At 42.9% G+C, this 17,530-nt stretch overlaps 1 protein-coding gene across 3 annotated transcripts in view; it reads left to right on the top strand.

Annotated features, from left to right (window-relative positions):
* Nucleotides 1-1,027: 1,027 nt before the first annotated feature.
* The window catches only part of shf (Src homology 2 domain containing F), a 176,939-nt gene continuing 160,436 nt past the window's right edge, over nt 1,028-17,530 (top strand). For all 3 annotated transcript variants that reach the window (XM_084059689.1, XM_084059688.1, XM_084059690.1), the window contains exon 1: nt 1,028-1,793. In XM_084059689.1, the coding sequence (XP_083915815.1) occupies nt 1,347-1,793 (447 nt within the window). In that variant the 5' untranslated portion in view covers nt 1,028-1,346. The remainder of the gene's footprint in view (nt 1,794-17,530) is intronic.

Here is a 17,530-nt window from a genome sequence, read left to right as displayed (position 1 = left end):
AGTCCTGAACTATGGCATTTCAAAACTTTAACAGTATAGTAAATCACATTTTTGCTAAAATAAATAGCTGTATACATTCTGAATGTAATCTGCTATAGAGTGTTTGTTCAGTAACAGGGGTCTACCCATCTCTTAATGAACAGAAACATGTATTTTCAGTTCGAGACACCAATGTTATCCAATCAGGATAAATGTGAGTAGACACACTCATGTGGGTAGACACAACTGGAACACCATAAAAGTGAAGCTGATAAATGGGTTACTGTCTCCTGATTGGATGAAATCTTCAACGCTATCACCTGCAAATATGTTTTCTGTTTATTTAAGAGCTGACAGGGAGACAGACCCATGTTACTGAACAAACAAACACTATATATATATATAGAGCAATTGGTTAGCCTACTATATCAGAATATAGCGCTTTACTGTTTTAACGTAATACTTTTTGTTTTAACAAAGTATATCACTTATAGCCTAAAACACAAAATCAGGACACTCTTTTTCCACCAAAAAGCTACAAATTCAACCGCACACAAGTGTGGCAATAATGATTCAATTACTTTACCAGCTGGGAAGGAATACCAAAACACAGTTGCCCTGGGGCAAATCCGGCGACCTCGGAACGGTCGTTTTACTGAAGTGACGTTTTGGAATAAATTCCTAAACATAACCTCAGTAAAAAAAACGGTACCAAACCCTAACCTTATTCCTAAACTTAACGTCAGTAAAACTATGCCTAACCCTAAACGTATTTATTCTAACCATATCCTCAGTCAAACAAATACAAGAATACAAGAACCGCTGGGGGGTGAGCGGTTCGCGAGAAAAAAAATGAGGGTGAGCGTGTTTTGGGGCGAGTTTTCCGGTTACCCTGTGGGGAGAATATTCGCATGTGAGTGACTCCTGTTATTATCACAAGTCCGGTAGATGGCAGTGAATGTTCTCAGGTAGGGGAGGGCTGAGCCGAGCCGAGCCGGCTGGGGGTGGAGAGCAGCGTAGTAGACATTTCAAACCTGACGTGGAGACAGAACAGCCAGGCGAGCTGAGCAGAGCTGAGCTGAGCTGAGCAGCGACAACAGTGTGACAGAGTTGCGGCAGTTAGCCAGTCAGTCACATCACATAGTGCCGTCGTAACGTTGTGGCTGCCGGGCCGGGGGGAAGAAGCGCACTGTTCTCTGCCGCAGGAGACGCTCCGAAGTCGGACCAGCGGAGCCAAAAGAAAAGCCCCCCACGTTTCACGGCTTAGAGAACCCCCCCCCGGGGGACTTCACTTCACACGGGGAGGAAAGGTGGAGAAGTGTAAACTTAACATTGAATCGGTAGTTTTTGAGCGATGCACTGGCAGCATGGCCAAGTGGTTCAAGGAGCACCTGGGATTCAAAACGACCAAAGCACCACCTCCTCCGGCGCCGCCGAAGCCGGACTACAGACACTGTCACACCGGCGTGCCCCTGTCCGGCTCGCCGGGCATCAGCTGCTACCCACCGCCGTGCCCCGGGGCGACCACCCTCTACCCGAGCCCCCCCGCACAGCCGGACATCCTCGCTGCTTACAAACTACAGAAGGAGCTGGACTTCGAAGACCCGTACACGCCGGGTGGGAATATTTCGTTCGGTTCCAGCTGCCTGAGCACGGTGGGCTCCCCGGACATAAAGTATGTGTCCCCCAAGCACCGGCTCATCAAGGTGGAGACCGTGGAGAAGAGCCCGATCACTGTGAGCCAGGTTGTGGCTGTGGGGAACGTTAAGACCCCCTCTACCGCACCCCCCACGGAGCAGGACAGTAAGGAGAAGGTGAGTTCAAGTTTAGTTGGGAAACACAACTTTTCAAGTTTTTTTTTTTATTACAATAAAGGAAAAATAACGTTATAATAAAGTATAATATATGTATATATATATATATTTATATTAAAGTAAATATACTAATTTAAATATAATAATTTAAATATAATAATGTAAATAAAGGAAAGACTTAAGTCCCCTCACGGAGCAAGACAGTAAAGAGATGGGAAGTTCAAGTTATTTTGGGAAAACACAACTTTTCATATTGTCATATTAAACTATTTGTCTTATGTTTTGACGTGATTGACCTAATGAAACTGGCCTATCATTGGCCTATAAAGTCAAGGAGTGCTGGTACAATACAGTCATAAACGCGAGTTTATGAATCACCCACCCAGCCTACCTGTATCCATTCAGATAAGCAGTGACTCGTTACAGTCGTTACAACCGGCCAAACTTGTTTTCAATCTGTACAATGGCTGTCCACTGTGTTGCGACATTAACCCCATTTCAAATACAATAATTTACTTGGTAATCTGCATGCAGGAAGGATTATATTCCAACTGTATAGGGTTTGATGTTGGAAAAAAGGACTTGAACATTGCTCTGTCTTTGTGTGTGTGTGTGTGTGTGTGTGTGTGTGTGTGTGTGTGTGTGTGTGTGTGTGTGTGTGTGTGTGTGTGTGTGTGTGTGTGTGTGTGTGTGTGTGTGTGTGCTAAACACAGGCATAATAACACAGTAGCACGTTTCCTGTCAGGACCATGTAAGGGTCAGTTTGGCTTCCACAAGTGTTTGGTGGCTATTTTGGCATTGCAATGCCAATTGAATTATATATGTATGTATGTGGAACAGAGTTAGCCTAAATCACATTTTGCAATTATATATGTATGTATTGTATATGTATTTATTGTGGAACAGAGTTAGCCTAAATCCCATTTGCAATTTGATGTATGTATTGTGGAACCGAGTTAAATCACAATTGCTTAAACTATAATGTAACCTACTGTACTTACATTTCTATGTTACTTGCTAGACAAGCCAAGTACACTATGATGGCCTGGCCTCTATATGCCTCTGGTTGGTCTGATAGCGTGGTGGTGGTATGGCTCTGATTTGACAGTTCTATACAGTGTTCTCTCCCAGTTCACCCTCTTACCCTCTTTCTTTTCCTTCCCGTACTTTTCCTCCCAGGGGGCTTATTGCACACTCATCACCAGAAAGGGAATGTGCAGACAGACGGGGCAGAATGCTTGTAGACAGACGGGGCAGAAAGCTTGTAGACAGACGGGGCAGAAAGCTTGTAGGCACCGCAGCGCTCGACAAGTGCCCCGGAGCACGCTGCCATGTCAGGCTCGTCAGGAATTCATGCACCCCGAGTAGTGTTGGTTCATTTGGAGAAACTCGAGACTTTTCAATGTCAATGGGGTTAAGGATGTAGAAGAAAGTGATCTCACAATGGAATGTGCCAGTGTGTAGCTCACACACAGGAGGTGAAAGCGTGAAGTGTAAAGATGAGGGCTCTGTTACACCAAGAACAACCCAGTGGTGTGAAGTAACTAAGTGCATTTACTCAAGGACTGTACTTGCATGAGTACAATTTTGAGGTACCTTTACTTGAGTATATATTTTTTTTAAAAGGCTTCTACTCCACTACATCTCAGGGGCAAATATTGTAGTTTTTACTCCACTACAATTATTTGACAGCTTTAGTTACTTTGCAGATTTAGATTATTATTACGAAACACACATTAACCACTGAAGCCTTATTTTATACTTTGGCTATTCGAAAATAGACGATCTACAAGCTCACAACGTGTCGCAGACTTGCAGTACGACACATTTTTTGAACTTTGATTACAGGACAGTTACTTGTAACAGAGTATTTTTTATGTTGTGGTATTGCTAGCTACTTTTACTTTAGAAAACAAAAACAAATCTGAGTACTTCCTCCACCACTGCAGCACTGCCAACAACACCCTTGTGCTGAACTTCACTGCCAGTGTTGGGTATTCACAGAATGACACTTGAAGTGAGTGGAGGGAGAACTTCACCGTGCTGGTTTTCTTGGTCATTTTGCTTTCGTGTTACGTCGTGATACGTACCACGTGTGTTTTGCTTTCCCACCTGTATGGCTGTTCCCTGTATTGTGAGGTGTGGTCTATGGCTGTTCCCTGTAGTGTGAGGTATGGTCTATGACTGTTCCCTGTAGTGTGAGGTGTTGTCTATGGCTGTTCCCTGTATTGTGAGGTGTGGTCTATGGCTGTTCCCTGTATTTTGAGGTGTGGTCTATGGATGTTCCCTTTATTGTGAGGTGTGGTCTATGGCTGTTCCCTGTAGTGTGAGGTATGGTCTATGGCTGTTCCCTGTAGTGTGAGGTGTGGTCTATGGCTGTTCCCTGTAGTGTGAGGTATGGTCTATGGCTGTTCCCTGTAGTGTGAGGTATGGTCTATGGCTGTTCCCTGTAGTGTGAGGTGTTGTCTATGGCTGTTCCCTGTATTGTGAGGTGTGGTCTATGGATGTTCCCTGTATTGTGAGGTGTGGTCTATGGCTGTTCCCTGTATTGTGAGGTGTGGTCTATGGCTGTTCCCTGTATTGTGAGGCGTGGTCTACAGCTGTTCCCTGCATTGCACAAGAAGGATTCGTTTCTTCTGTCAGTCGTAAAGTCTGCCAGTGTTCTGTTGTGTGTTCATGTTGCTCACTCAGTGACCTGTCACTGAAGCGCTATTATGCAAAAGAAGAAAACATTTTGTGCTGTACTTGGATATCACAAGTTGAGACAAATCTTTCTTTTCTTTTAATGTGAGCTACATTTTCCTGATGTGTCATGGGTATCTATGACACAGGGACAGGGTGGGAGCCATTGAATCATGAAATAAAATAGGCTTTATATTTTTAAGTATTGCACTCTGTGGGTTCTGAAATGAGCACCTTAACTCTCCTGCAGCCTGTTAGAATGAGATAACAAACAGCTGGGGAGGCAGCCACTTGGCTCTGCAGTGGGCGAGGGATCTAGAATAAGGTATTCCATCCTCACCCAGTTTCTGCTGTTTTTTTTTTTTTTAGCCTGACCGATGCCAGGGTTTGGGGTCCGATGTGGATCCCGATTTTGGACAGTCCTAATAGCCCACCAATTACAGAAACAACTTTCTAGAAGTAGTCGTCGATCAGTCGGACAGTTCTCCAGATCTACGTGAAGGGCCGATACGCAATGCGGAGATTTTGTGCATTTATAGTAGGATTATAGCTGTCTTTCATTAATTGATGTTTATTTGGATCTTCCAAAGTTAATTAGGCATGGTAGGCCCCAAGCAGAGAAATGCAGTTACCTCTGCCTCTCCCCACGCTCAGTGTGCACGTTATGACTTAACAGACAGCACATTAGTGTGTGGCTGTGGTTTAAAGGCCTCACACCCTGCAATGTGAATGAGCTTGTGGGAAAATATACTTTAATTGATCCTTGATATGATGGGAAGCTAAAGCTATTTACTAAGAGATTATTATTTCATTATTATTTCAAAAGATTTTCTAAAATAGTTGGTAACGCTTGCCATGCATCCTGTCTATGATGTGTTAGAAACATACTTATGCATTATAATCTGCTAATAACACTGTATACGTATAGTTCTAATCACTCACAAATACCCATAGTGCTTTATAACAATAGTCTTAACACATTATAAAACATTTCGTAATGACTTATACGGTCAGGTATAATATTATATAATCTTGCATATGTTTCTTAAAAGCAACGAATGACCACTTATAGTGACTTATACTGCTAGTGTAATGCAGTGATTATAATGCATTATAAGATTGTATTTAATTTGATACATTTTGAACAATTTGATCGATTTGTATGAATGGTGTGACTTTTTGGAGTAACTGAATGTCTTAGTTTTTGGAAGGAGCACTTCAAGGTACTCGGGCAGCATGCTGTTCAGGAGACACCTGTTATTTCTTGAGACAAAACATTGTGTGGAACAGTCAGAGGATTTAGGTACAACGTTACTTGAGGATTACTGTTTGTCTGTAAGCCAAGCATTGTCCCTCTTACTGTGGCTTACAGAGGTAGACCATTGTAATTGTTTTGCAAATCCTTGTTTATGGACTTCTCCAGGTGTTGATTTGTGAACAAGCATGTCCTCCAGAACAAAAGTCTGCGTGCACACACACACACACACACACACACACACACACACACACACACACACACACACACACACACACACACACACACACACACACACACACACACACACACACACACACACACACACACACACACACACACACACACACACACACACACACACACACACACACAAACACACACACACACACACAGGTCAACAGGTCCATGGACAGTGTCATGAAGACATTTATGTCTCCAGTTGTCTGTGTTATGCGAGAAAAGAGACATCTGGAGAGAGACACACACACACGCACGCACACACACACACACACACACACACACACACACACACACACACACACACAGGGTTGAGCTGTAGGGGGTACGGGGGGGTACGGCGTACCCTTAGTTCTGACACTGTGGGAGCTGGGGGCGCGCGTGCACGCACCGTCAGCGGCGGTCTTTAACGCCTTAAAGTTTAAAAACAATAGCCTCTCAAGGTTCGCGCCGTCAGTGGCGAGCCGTTCTCAATAGCGTCTACCTGGCTGCTTTGCATAACATTAGGCTACTCGAGAAAAGACACGGACTTGAATTGAATGTACATTCCTCTCACATGTTGAATACAGTATTTCAACTAGCACTGAGCTGAGTGGCTATGTGCGCGCACGTGCGCGCGCGTGACGTCATAAAATACAGTACCCTTAGTTAAAAAATCCACAGCTCACCACTGCACACACACACACACACACACACACACACACACACACACACACACACTAATAACGGTGTGGCTACCATGTGAGTCTCTTGACTTCATGTGGCGCGCACACACCACAAGCCTGTGAAACAGAATAGAGAGACAATAGTTTTAACAGATGCTTCATTGTCTCTCTGAAGCCCAATCTATGTTTTGCCACACAACTGTGTCAGTATATAATAGTCTGCATTAGGCTGTGCTGGTTAAGTGCTGAATAGTGACACACTACATCCACACATAACCCTACCCTCTGCCCCTTCCTCACTGAAACACTCACATTAAATAAACACAAACATTAACCACTCAAACCCCAACATCCATCTTCTGGAGGGGAACATTAGTCAAAAATTGCAGATTTACAAGCTCACAACACGTCCGAGGCAGAGCCCTCTTGACTGACATTAATTAAAAAAAAAGAAAGTTAAATATTTCAAAAGGTATTATGTGAACAACAATCTGTGGGATTCGTTGTTAGCCTGGTGACAGTGTGCACTGACATAGATGCCCAATCTATGTTTTGACGCACAACTGTGTAAGTATATAATAGTCTGCATAGGCGTAACTGTGCTGGTTAAGTGCTGACTAGTGAGACACTGAGCGTGGGGGGAAAAAGCCTTAAAAAGCAGTGCCTTAGAAGCACCGCTCAGCGACATTGATGTTTTAATTACTTGACTCATGGATGCTAATTATATAACTGTTTAGCTAATGCCTGAAATGCCAATAGTGACTTCAAGTGTTTTTGTTCGTTTTAATCTCAGCTTTCCAAAGCACTTCACTTCCATTCACACACTCACTGGAGAACACACTAGCGTACTAGAGGTGATACATACAGTACACACACATACACACACACACACACACACACACACACACACACTCACTGGAGAACACACTAGCGTACTAGAGGTGATACATACGTACACACTCACTGGAGAACACACTAGGATACTAGAGGTGATACATTTTTAATGTGTACGTTCCAGTTCTAAATATCAGAGCCCAACCAATGCCGTATTTTTGGCTCCGATGCCGATCACAATTTTGGAGAGTCCTATAGAGACCACAGATTACTGATGTTTTGACCGATATGTTGACAAAATGCAACATTTTCTGTCGTCAAGGTCAAATAATGGGTGAGATATCGACCAAACCGATCGGTCTGGCTCTACTAAATATGATATATTCTCTCTCTCTCTTTTTTGTTTTACACTTCTTCAAAATGCGATGCTAACATCCTATGATGATGTTACCATTTTGTAATTCAAATGTCTCAGGCTTGAATCCACTTCAGCTGCATTCCATATTGAATGTGTCAATTTATTCAGATGGTGGATATCTCATGTTGACATTATGTTCAATTTGCTATTATTTCCCCCGAACGGATGAAAAATGCCTTATTGCCTTATACAGTATGTACACAACAGCTGCACAAGAAAGGCCGTGGTTTGTTTCCTCTCCAGGTTCATTGTGTTGTGCATGTTTGTTTATAACAATGCCGGGACCTTCATGGTAGAGCGAGCCCGAGGAGGAGATGATCAATTATCATGGCTTTGAGCTAATTAAAGGCCTCATCTCCCACTTCATCGCTTCACTCACCAACCCAACTTCTCTCAAGGACACTTCTAAGTGATGACGGTGTGCACTCTCAGAGATGTGCAAACCAGGGGTCTTCAATGTTTTTCAGGCCAAGGACCCCTTAGCTGAGAGAGAGAGATGAAGCAGGGACCCCCCCCCCGCTCATATTGCGAAAAATTGTGTTGCAAATTAAACCTTTTCATAGATTTCATAGATGGCTTCATAGACTTGTTTGACCGCACTATCATCAGTGTTGTGATGGATTCATGGTAATGTGTATTTTCAGACATTTAACCACTTAAACCGTCAATACTTAGTAAACTTGACCTCTCACTCTGTACTTGGTCTGCTCTTTTCCCCCCCTACACCGAACCTCTTTGCCGAAAATAGCCGATCTACAACGCCTCGCAGCACGAGGTGTTGTGAGCGGTTAAGTTTTCCCCTGAATAGGGATGATAGGGTTCAAGTGGTTAATGTAAAAAAAAAAAAAGGCCTGTCACTCAAAGATTTGCCGGCACCCCTGCTGTAGTAACTCTGAGGACCCCCCAGGGGTCCCGGACCCCCTGTTGAAGACCCCCTGGACTGTAAAACAAATAGGGGCAGAACCGGACCGCCACGGTGTCCTAGTCAGTCTGAGATGCAGCTTGTCATCAGCTAGGCCTGGCTGGCTCCCCGGGGGAAACACTGTTCACAAAGCACTGACTTTTTGGTATCCTCCTGGGCCTCCGGGTCCCTTCACGCAGTCTGCCTATAAACCAGGCTGCGTTAATCTATCTATAGAAGCATGCAGTTGGGTTGTAAGTGCAGACAGCTGTTGTGCAGCCAGCAGAGGCATCTGGAACGACAGATTTCCCCTTACACTGCTTGTTTCTTTTACTTACCCTCCTGCGTAACCTTTTTATAGCTTTGGGTTGAGCATATCACAGTGTGTACCAGTGATGGCTCTGCACTTCCAAGCGATCACGCTCTCAGCTGTACACCGTTGTTTTCCTTTACTTGAACTCTAATAAAAAACAAATCAAAACTCACCGCTGCTGCTACGGAGGCTGATTGGTATTCACACATCGTGAAAATGATTTGTTTAGCCAAATTCTATTTTCTAGAACTAGGGAGCAAAAAAAACTGGTAAGCGAGTGCTAGGTGAATTTCAAAACGATAGCTACCCGTGTTGTGACTAATGAAGCTTTGAATCCAATTCAGGTCTCATTTTGAAATCCAGTTTCCGCTCAGCTGGATGTCAGTGTTCCAGTTAAACTGTGTGGGGGCTGGTAGGATGAAAATAGAAGATAGATAGATTTTAGCCAAACTATTCATTTCTACGACGTGAAAACTGTTTGGATGGGACCTACACAATCTGCAGTCACTGAAAATGCGTATTATTATAAACATGTTTATCTCTGTTGCAGTTGCAGTGATTTTTTAAATTGTTTTATCTCTACAAGCCATGCTGGTTATGGTAGTGATACAGAACTGTCATACAGAATAGATTGTTGGGTCAGAGCTCATGAACTCATGGGGACGTGACACAAATTGTTCTTGTTATATTTCACCATGAAGGATTCATGAACTTGAGGCATGTCATGTCTCTTTTGTCCAGCCCATCTGCAACTCTCAATTTCCTTTGTTTCGGTGGCCCTTCTTTTTTCCTTTTTTTTTCATGTGTATGCGTGAAGATTTTACATAATCAAATTGACTTTGTTGTTGGTTGCATTGTGTCTGTGACAGAAGGATGCTGCAAATGGACATCAGCTGCCCTCCCTAGCCCCTGTGGCCCAGATCACATTTCTGATAATGGAATCAGAAAGGGAGCATCCGTTGGGAGCCAATCGCATGCTGTCTAGCAGCAGAGTCCTTCAAGGAACAGTTGTGGGTAATTAGCTTATATCCTGGGCAGCAAGTGTGGATGACGTGGTGTGTGTGTGTGTGTGTGTGTGTGTGTGTGTGTGTGTGTGTGTGTGTGTGTGTGTGTGTGTGTGTGTGTGTGTGTGTGTGTGTGTGTGCGTGCGCGTGCGTGCGGGGGTAGATACAGTACAAGCAATTTATCAGGCCACCAAAAGACTGGGTATAATCCCTTTCTGTTTTAGAAGACTTTGCATTATTGGTTGATAACACATTGTTTGGTAACCACGCGAACATAGCCGATCTACAAGCGCACAACACATCACGATGCGCCTCGTTGTGAGCTTGTAGATTGGCTATTTTTGCTATTTCTGAAGATGTTCTTGGGGGGATGACAATGACATGTCCAAAATATGGAGGCCAAGTTGAAAGTTGTTAGCCCATTGCTCGTCTCCGAAAGTCTCTTGCACACCTCAGGGAAATCTTTGTGACAGGTGTGTTGGTGGAGTAGACATTTATACTGTGAGGAATCAGGGACACACTGTCTTCACTTGCTCAACGGCAATTTAATAGGCAACGTTCCAGTCAAGGGCCCTTCATGAGGCATAAGACGTGAAACCGAAGAAGGTCCTTGACTCAAACATTGCCTATTAAATCTCTACTGAACAAGTGAAGAAGTGAACAAATGTGCAGATGTCCCTGAACGGAATTGTAACTGGAAACCTGAGGATATGCACAGTAAGCCAGTGGTTCTCAAACATTTTCATGTCAAGGACTCCCAAATTAATAGGGACTGTATTTGGTTGTGGACCCCCATCCGAATTCTGTGCCTGGGACCCCCTTACAAGATTTGTGTTGTTAAAATGTTCAAAACTTTTCAAGATCTTTTGAAAATAGCAGATCTACAAGCTCGCAACGCATCCCATTGCAACACATTGAGAGCTTCTAGAGTGACTATTTACTGTGGACCCTTCAACTCCTTCAAGGAATCCTGGGGGTCCCCTAAACCCCACTTTGAGAACCACTGATATAAGGTGTACTTTCCGTAAAGTGTTTACAGACTTGCAAAAGTCATGCCTGGGTGTCTCCCGCTGTCAGCCCTTGTAGAAAGATGGCACATAGTAGCCTGCTTGGAAGTGGAAAAAAATATTTTCAGTCCAGTAATTCACTTGGTAAACAAATCTAGGGAATGCGGTGACAGAGTTTCAACAGAGAACACAATGTTGCAATTGCTTTGATTTCCCAGGGAACAACAGATATACACAGCCTCACACTGTGTCTTATTCTAGTCTTTTCTCAATCTGTTCTGATGTTTTATGCCTCTGATTGAATCTGATTCCCCCTCCTTTTCGCGGCATACTCCGGCATGCGAAGAAACTGAATTAGGCCGCCTTTTTTCCAAGACACCAATCGTACAATCCAATGTGGTCAAATGGGGACTCTCCTCCTCGCCTGCCCTCCGGTGCGAGATTGGAACGTTGCGCTGCATGGCTGAACTTTTCCCTCATCCGTTGTTCCTCCTGCCAGCCATCACCCCTGACATTCCAGTCTGAGGGTGAACAGTGTTTGTTGCATCCTCCATTTCCTATCTCTATACCTGTTTGTGCTGTGTCCTCCGCCAGCGGTAGGAAAAAGAATGTCAAGCATGCACGTCAATATCAACTGAACGGGGGGATCTGTTGAAGAATGGATGGAATGGAACACATCAGAAGCCATCCTTTTCTGTTATCTATCCCCCACACTCTTTTTTTTAAGTGCTTGTCAGAATCGGCTGGATTCATTTCAGAGCAACACAGGTCTCTACACAAACACACACCTGTTTACTTATCGTCACTGTCGGGCAGAAACCTCGTATCTCCACGCTTCAACTTTAGATTTGTTCGTAAATTAACGCCCTACTTCGCCACACTACACTGTCACGCAGAAATAGAGGCCTAGTTACTTGTGAGCTTGTATATCAGCTGTTTTTTGCTAATTTGAAAACATTTTAAGTGAAAGTAGTTAAGGTTTTATAAATATTGAACAAATGAGTATTGTGACTACATAATGATGACTACATTGGGTCCACTGTGAACACAGGTTATTTTTTCCATTTCCTGAAAAGTAACGGTTTTGGACTTAAAAGGTTTCCCCCCGACAGAGACGTTGTGCTCCATGGTGTTGTGCTGTACATAAACTCACATCATCATATTGTTGTATTTGTTCCCTTGTTGCCTGGTGGGGAGATTTATGTACTTGGAGCATTGCATACACTGATGTTGAAACGGGAGACACTTCCCACTTACATTAATTTTAAACCGCTGTGGTCAGTGTGTCATAACTAGGCTTTACACAGCTGAGACGGTGGTGGAAAGTAACCAAGTACATTTACTCAAGTGCTGTGCTTTTTGTGTACTTTTTAATCTTTTGAGGTGCTTTTACTTGTCACTACTTTATACTTATACTGCTTTATATTGCCAATACTTTAGTGCTTTTACTTAAGTTAAATCTTGACTACAGGGATTTTATTTGCCACAAAGTATTTATATAGTGTGGTATTATTGCTACTTTTACTTAAGTAAAACATCTGCGTACTTGTTACGCCCACTGCACACGGCTGAGATCCTCAAGAGGGCTGGAGCTGTTGAGAAAGAGAGCTTGAATTTGTTGCCATGTTAACGGCAGAGAGCTGTGTGTATATGCCAGATATGACTCACAACTTCAAGTACGTGAAGAGTTATTTCCATTGTTGTGATAATTTGTCTCAAAGTCTAGTCTGTGATGTGTGAATGAGTGTTTGACGTTTGATGCCAGTCAAGCCCATTGTTCACAGCGGCTTCCAAGCATGCCACACGCTTCCGGAACAATTCCAAGAATCCCAACCACTTTGTCCTCGAGTCATTTTATGTTCTTCTAGCGTTTTGGGAGATATTTAAACTCTTTGAAACAGCTCACACAGCGTAACGCTCTGGCACTGCCAGTGTCAGAGAGGCCGTTTGTTGGATTTGCGCCGTGGTCCAGGCAAGAGAGTTCATAGAAGCAGTGGTGGGAATGTTTTACTTAAGTAAAAGTATCAATACTGCAATGTACTCTGTTACAAGTAAAAGTCAGGAATTCAAAATTTACTTGAGTAAAAGTACAAGAGTATTGGCATCAAAATGTACTTGAAGTACCAAAAGTAAAAGTACTAAAATGTTTGAAAATAGCAGATCTACAAGCTCACAACGCGTCGCAATCCGACACATTGTGAGCTTGTAGATCGGCTATTTTCAAATAGCCTAGGTATAAAATAGGCCTTAAGCGGTTAATGTACGTTTTATAATGTAATCATTTATATCTGCAAAGTAACTAGTAACTAAAGTTTTCAAATTATTGTAGTGGAGTAAAAGTACAATATTTGCCTCGGAGTGGAGTAGAAGTAAAAGCATAGACAATTGAAAATGCTCCAGTAAAGTAAAAGTACCTAAAAACTGTACTTAGGTACATTACTTGAGTAAATGTACTTAGTTACTTTTACACCACTGCATAGAAGGGCTGCTTTGAAGGAAGGAAGGAAGGAAGCAAGGAGTCATAGAAGGGCACTTTTTGAAGGAAGGAAGCATGGAATGCCTGGCTGCAGTTTTTTCTGGTCGCGTGCCAACCAAGCTTCTCATATGGTCGAACGGAATGATGTCACCCGGTTTAAAAAAAGACAACATAAGCAAATCATTATTCAATTTAGCTTTCAGAAGGTTCAGCCCCCTCATCACAGATGTCATTTTGGCGGGCCCCGCTGATCCAATTAGGTTTCCATTGCAGCGCAGTAATTCTGCATCGTTGGGAATAATCACTAGATAGCAGTATGTCGGACGGTTTTCATGGTGGGGTTTTTATAATGTAACCACTGCTCATTTGCCCAAAAGAAAGTTATAATTCTTGGAAAGCGTGGCATTTAGCCCATCGTTGGTTTGTTTATTTATTTATTTATTTATTTATTCTCTTCCTGGTAGCGAGCCCCTTCGTCTCTGCAGCTGGTTCCCAGCCTTCGGGTCCGGGGACCACCTGGTGGTCCAAATGGAATGGACCCTTACGGGTCTGTAACTCTTGAGAGTGTACAGATGGAACCAAATGGACCCTTACGGGTCTGTAACTCTGAGAGTGTACAAATGGAACCAAATGGACCCTTACGGGTCTGTACCTCTTGAGAGTGTACAGATAGAACCAAATGGACCCTTACGGGTCTGTAACTCTTGAGAGTGTACAGATGGAACCAAATGGACCCTTACGGGTCTGTAACTCTGAGAGTGTACAAATGGAACCGGTTTCCATTTGGTTCCATTCTGTACACTCAGAGTTAGATGAACACTGATGATTTTACAGTGTAGATTGTGGGTCTCAAGCGAATGTAAGTCTAATGCATATCAAACTGCGGGGGGGGTCCTTGAAATCAAAAAAAGGTTGAGAATAACCGAACTAAAACGATACTTTAGTTTGTACACTCTCAGACGAGTTTCAGACCTCGTGTAAATAAATGGTCCACTTGGACCGCTGGCTGGTGGTCCCCCGGGACCAGATGTTGAGCAACAGTTCCTCTTTAGCCCCTGTGTCCCTCACTGGAACGCTGCACGGTCACAAAATTCCACCGGGTCACAATTAGCCGTGTATGTTAGTGTTTTAGAGAGCGCCCGGGTCGTCGGGGAGCCATAGACACATGGCACTGTTTTGTTTAATGACAGTGTTGTGCAGCGCTGCTGCTGCTGGGCTGGCCGACGAGCAGGCAGGCAGGGGGCAAGGCAAAGATCGTCTCACACACACACACACACGCACACACACACACACACACACACACACACACACACACACACACACACACACACACACACACACACACACACACACACACACACACACACACACACACACACACACACACACACACACACACACACTGATTAACCCATTAAAACCGGGAACGCATCTGTGTAAGCCCTTTAAACCATTATTTTATACTTTGGCTGTTCAAAAATAGCAGATATACAAGCTCACAGCGTGGCACCGAGTGCCGCTCTATGAGCTTGTAGATCTGCTATTTTTGAAAAATCGTGAAAATGTGTGCAAATCTTTGAATATATATGTTTTTTAAAGCGAACATTTTTAACTCAAATCTTTGCTTCTGGGGGGTCCTGGAATAACATATTTTCAGATGGCGGTCGGCGGCCAAATACATATCATTTTGCGGGTCCTTGACATGAAAAAGTTTGAGAACCACTGATATAGCAACTTAAGTTTTTCAGAAAACTGTTTTTAGATTTAGAAGATATCTCGTAGAATCGGACACCTCAGGTCTTAATGGGTTAAAAGGAAACAAATTGAGCCCTGAGGTTTGTATGCCATCTGAGGCACAAATGGGAAGAATCTGCGAGAGGCAGATTTTGGTATTTTTACACACTGCTCGTTTTTCTGCCAGTGGTAATGCTTAACCAGCTTGAACCCGAGCATCCCCTGTTCCGGCCATTTCATAATAGGGGAACGGTTCGGGAGAAATGGCCGATCTCCAGTACTTTAAGCTCAGAATGAGTCCCAGCGCAACACGTTGTGAGCTTGTAGGTCGGCTATTTTCAGATAAGAGGCCATTTGGCCATTTGAAAATAGCCGATCTACAAGCTCACAATGTGTCATGATGCATTGTGAAAATAAGCATTGTGAGTCGCTCCCCGTGAAATATATATATACTATATATAATAAATATAAGCTCACAACACGTCTAAATCAGGCTCCACAGTCAGGCTTACCCCGTACTGGTACTGGTATGTGTTGTGTGTTTCTTTTAGGCCTATATTTGTTTTTGAGATGACAGCTCTGCTTTCCCTTTTTACCACTGTGTGTGTGTGTGTGTGTGTGTGTGTGTGTGTGTGTGTGTGTGTGTGTGTGTGTGTGTGTGTGTGTGTGTGTGTGTGTGTGTGTGTGTGTGTGTGTGTGTGTGTGTGTGTGTGTGTGTGTGTGTGTGTGTGTGTATTTATAATGTCTGTAATACAGAAATAATGTCTTTGCATGGGGTTGACTGTGTTTCCAGTTTCCACTGCAGGAGTTAGTGGATTACAGTGTAATTATAGTAAGGCTGTTGTACTGGTTGTAAGAGCTGCCCTGTTATCTGTGTGTCCACCGGGAAAGCACAATACTATTCTATTTCTTATTCCAGCATTCTTACAACTCATTTCCCCATTTATATACATTCCGTTGGTTGATGATGATACCCTCTGAGGGCAGCAGCAGTGAGTCTGAAAACAGCAGTTGCATTGACAGTGATGTTGTTGGCATCAGTTTCTGGCAAGTTTTGATTTAGTTTCAGTCATAGTCTTTTGAATCAAATTCCATTTAGTTGTAGTCATATTTTGGTCATCTGAAATGTTTCGCTGGTAGTCTAGTTTTAGTTGACTAAACATCATAAGATTTAAGCGACTAAATCTACAGTTGATTTAGTCGACTAAAATGTATTTTGGCGGTGCCTTGATGGCGTCGTAATGGCTGATTTTACACTTGGTTGCATGCTGAAAATAGCAGATCTACAAGTTCACAACACGTCGCGCTGCAACGTGTTGTGAGCTTGAAGATCTGCTATTTTCAGCATGCAACCAAACATAAAATTACTTGTCTTAGTTCTACAGGATCTCTACTCCAATAGTCCCTCCTAATATTATGTTCTAGTTTTTATTTGTTGACAAAATTGTCAATATATTCTTAGTTTTAGTCATCATAGCTTAGTTTTTATTTAGTTTTTCGTCAGTGAAAAAAGGTAGTTGACGAACATTTTTCGTCATAGTTTTAGTCGATGAAATCAACACTGGTTTCTAAACTAATTGTGCATTGCTAGACCGGTGAGCGTGGGGCACAGGCCTAAGGCTGTCACAATTTTGACATTTTACGTGACAATTAATTGTCACAAGAATAATTTTGATCATTTCGATGAATTTTGCTTTTTGTTGTTGAAGACTTATGCATATGAATGAAAAATGACATACACAACGCATCTCGATGTGAGCTTGCAGATCAGCTATTTTCAAATAGCTGAAGTATAAAAATAGGGCTTTAGCGATTGAGGTATGTTTTGTGTTAATCATCCAAATCTGTCAAACAAAAGGGAGGAGGGAGCACACCAGTATTGGTGAGGTGCTGCTGCTGACCTTGGTAAGTAATTATGAAAATAAAGAAAAAGGCCGCACACTCGTAGCCACGATGCAGGATTTATTTTGAAACCAACGTTTCGACAACGCAAGGTCTTCTTTAGCGAATGAATGATCCAAATCTGCAAAATAAATATTGACAAAAGCTGTCAAATAATTGTAGTGGAGTAAAAAGTACAACATTTGCCTCTGAGATACAGTATGTACTGGAGTAGAAGTATAAAATAAAATAATAATGGAAATAGTCAAGTAAAGTCAAAGTAGATCAATATTGTACTTATATTAGGAACAGAACTAGAGAAAGCAG

This window comes from Gymnoscopelus microlampas, assembly GCF_963454915.1.
Source record: "Gymnoscopelus microlampas genome assembly, chromosome: 1".
NCBI classification, from domain to species: domain Eukaryota; kingdom Metazoa; phylum Chordata; class Actinopteri; order Myctophiformes; family Myctophidae; genus Gymnoscopelus; species Gymnoscopelus microlampas.
Note: the sequence above shows the minus strand (reverse complement) of the source record. Positions and strands in the feature narration are given on the sequence as shown.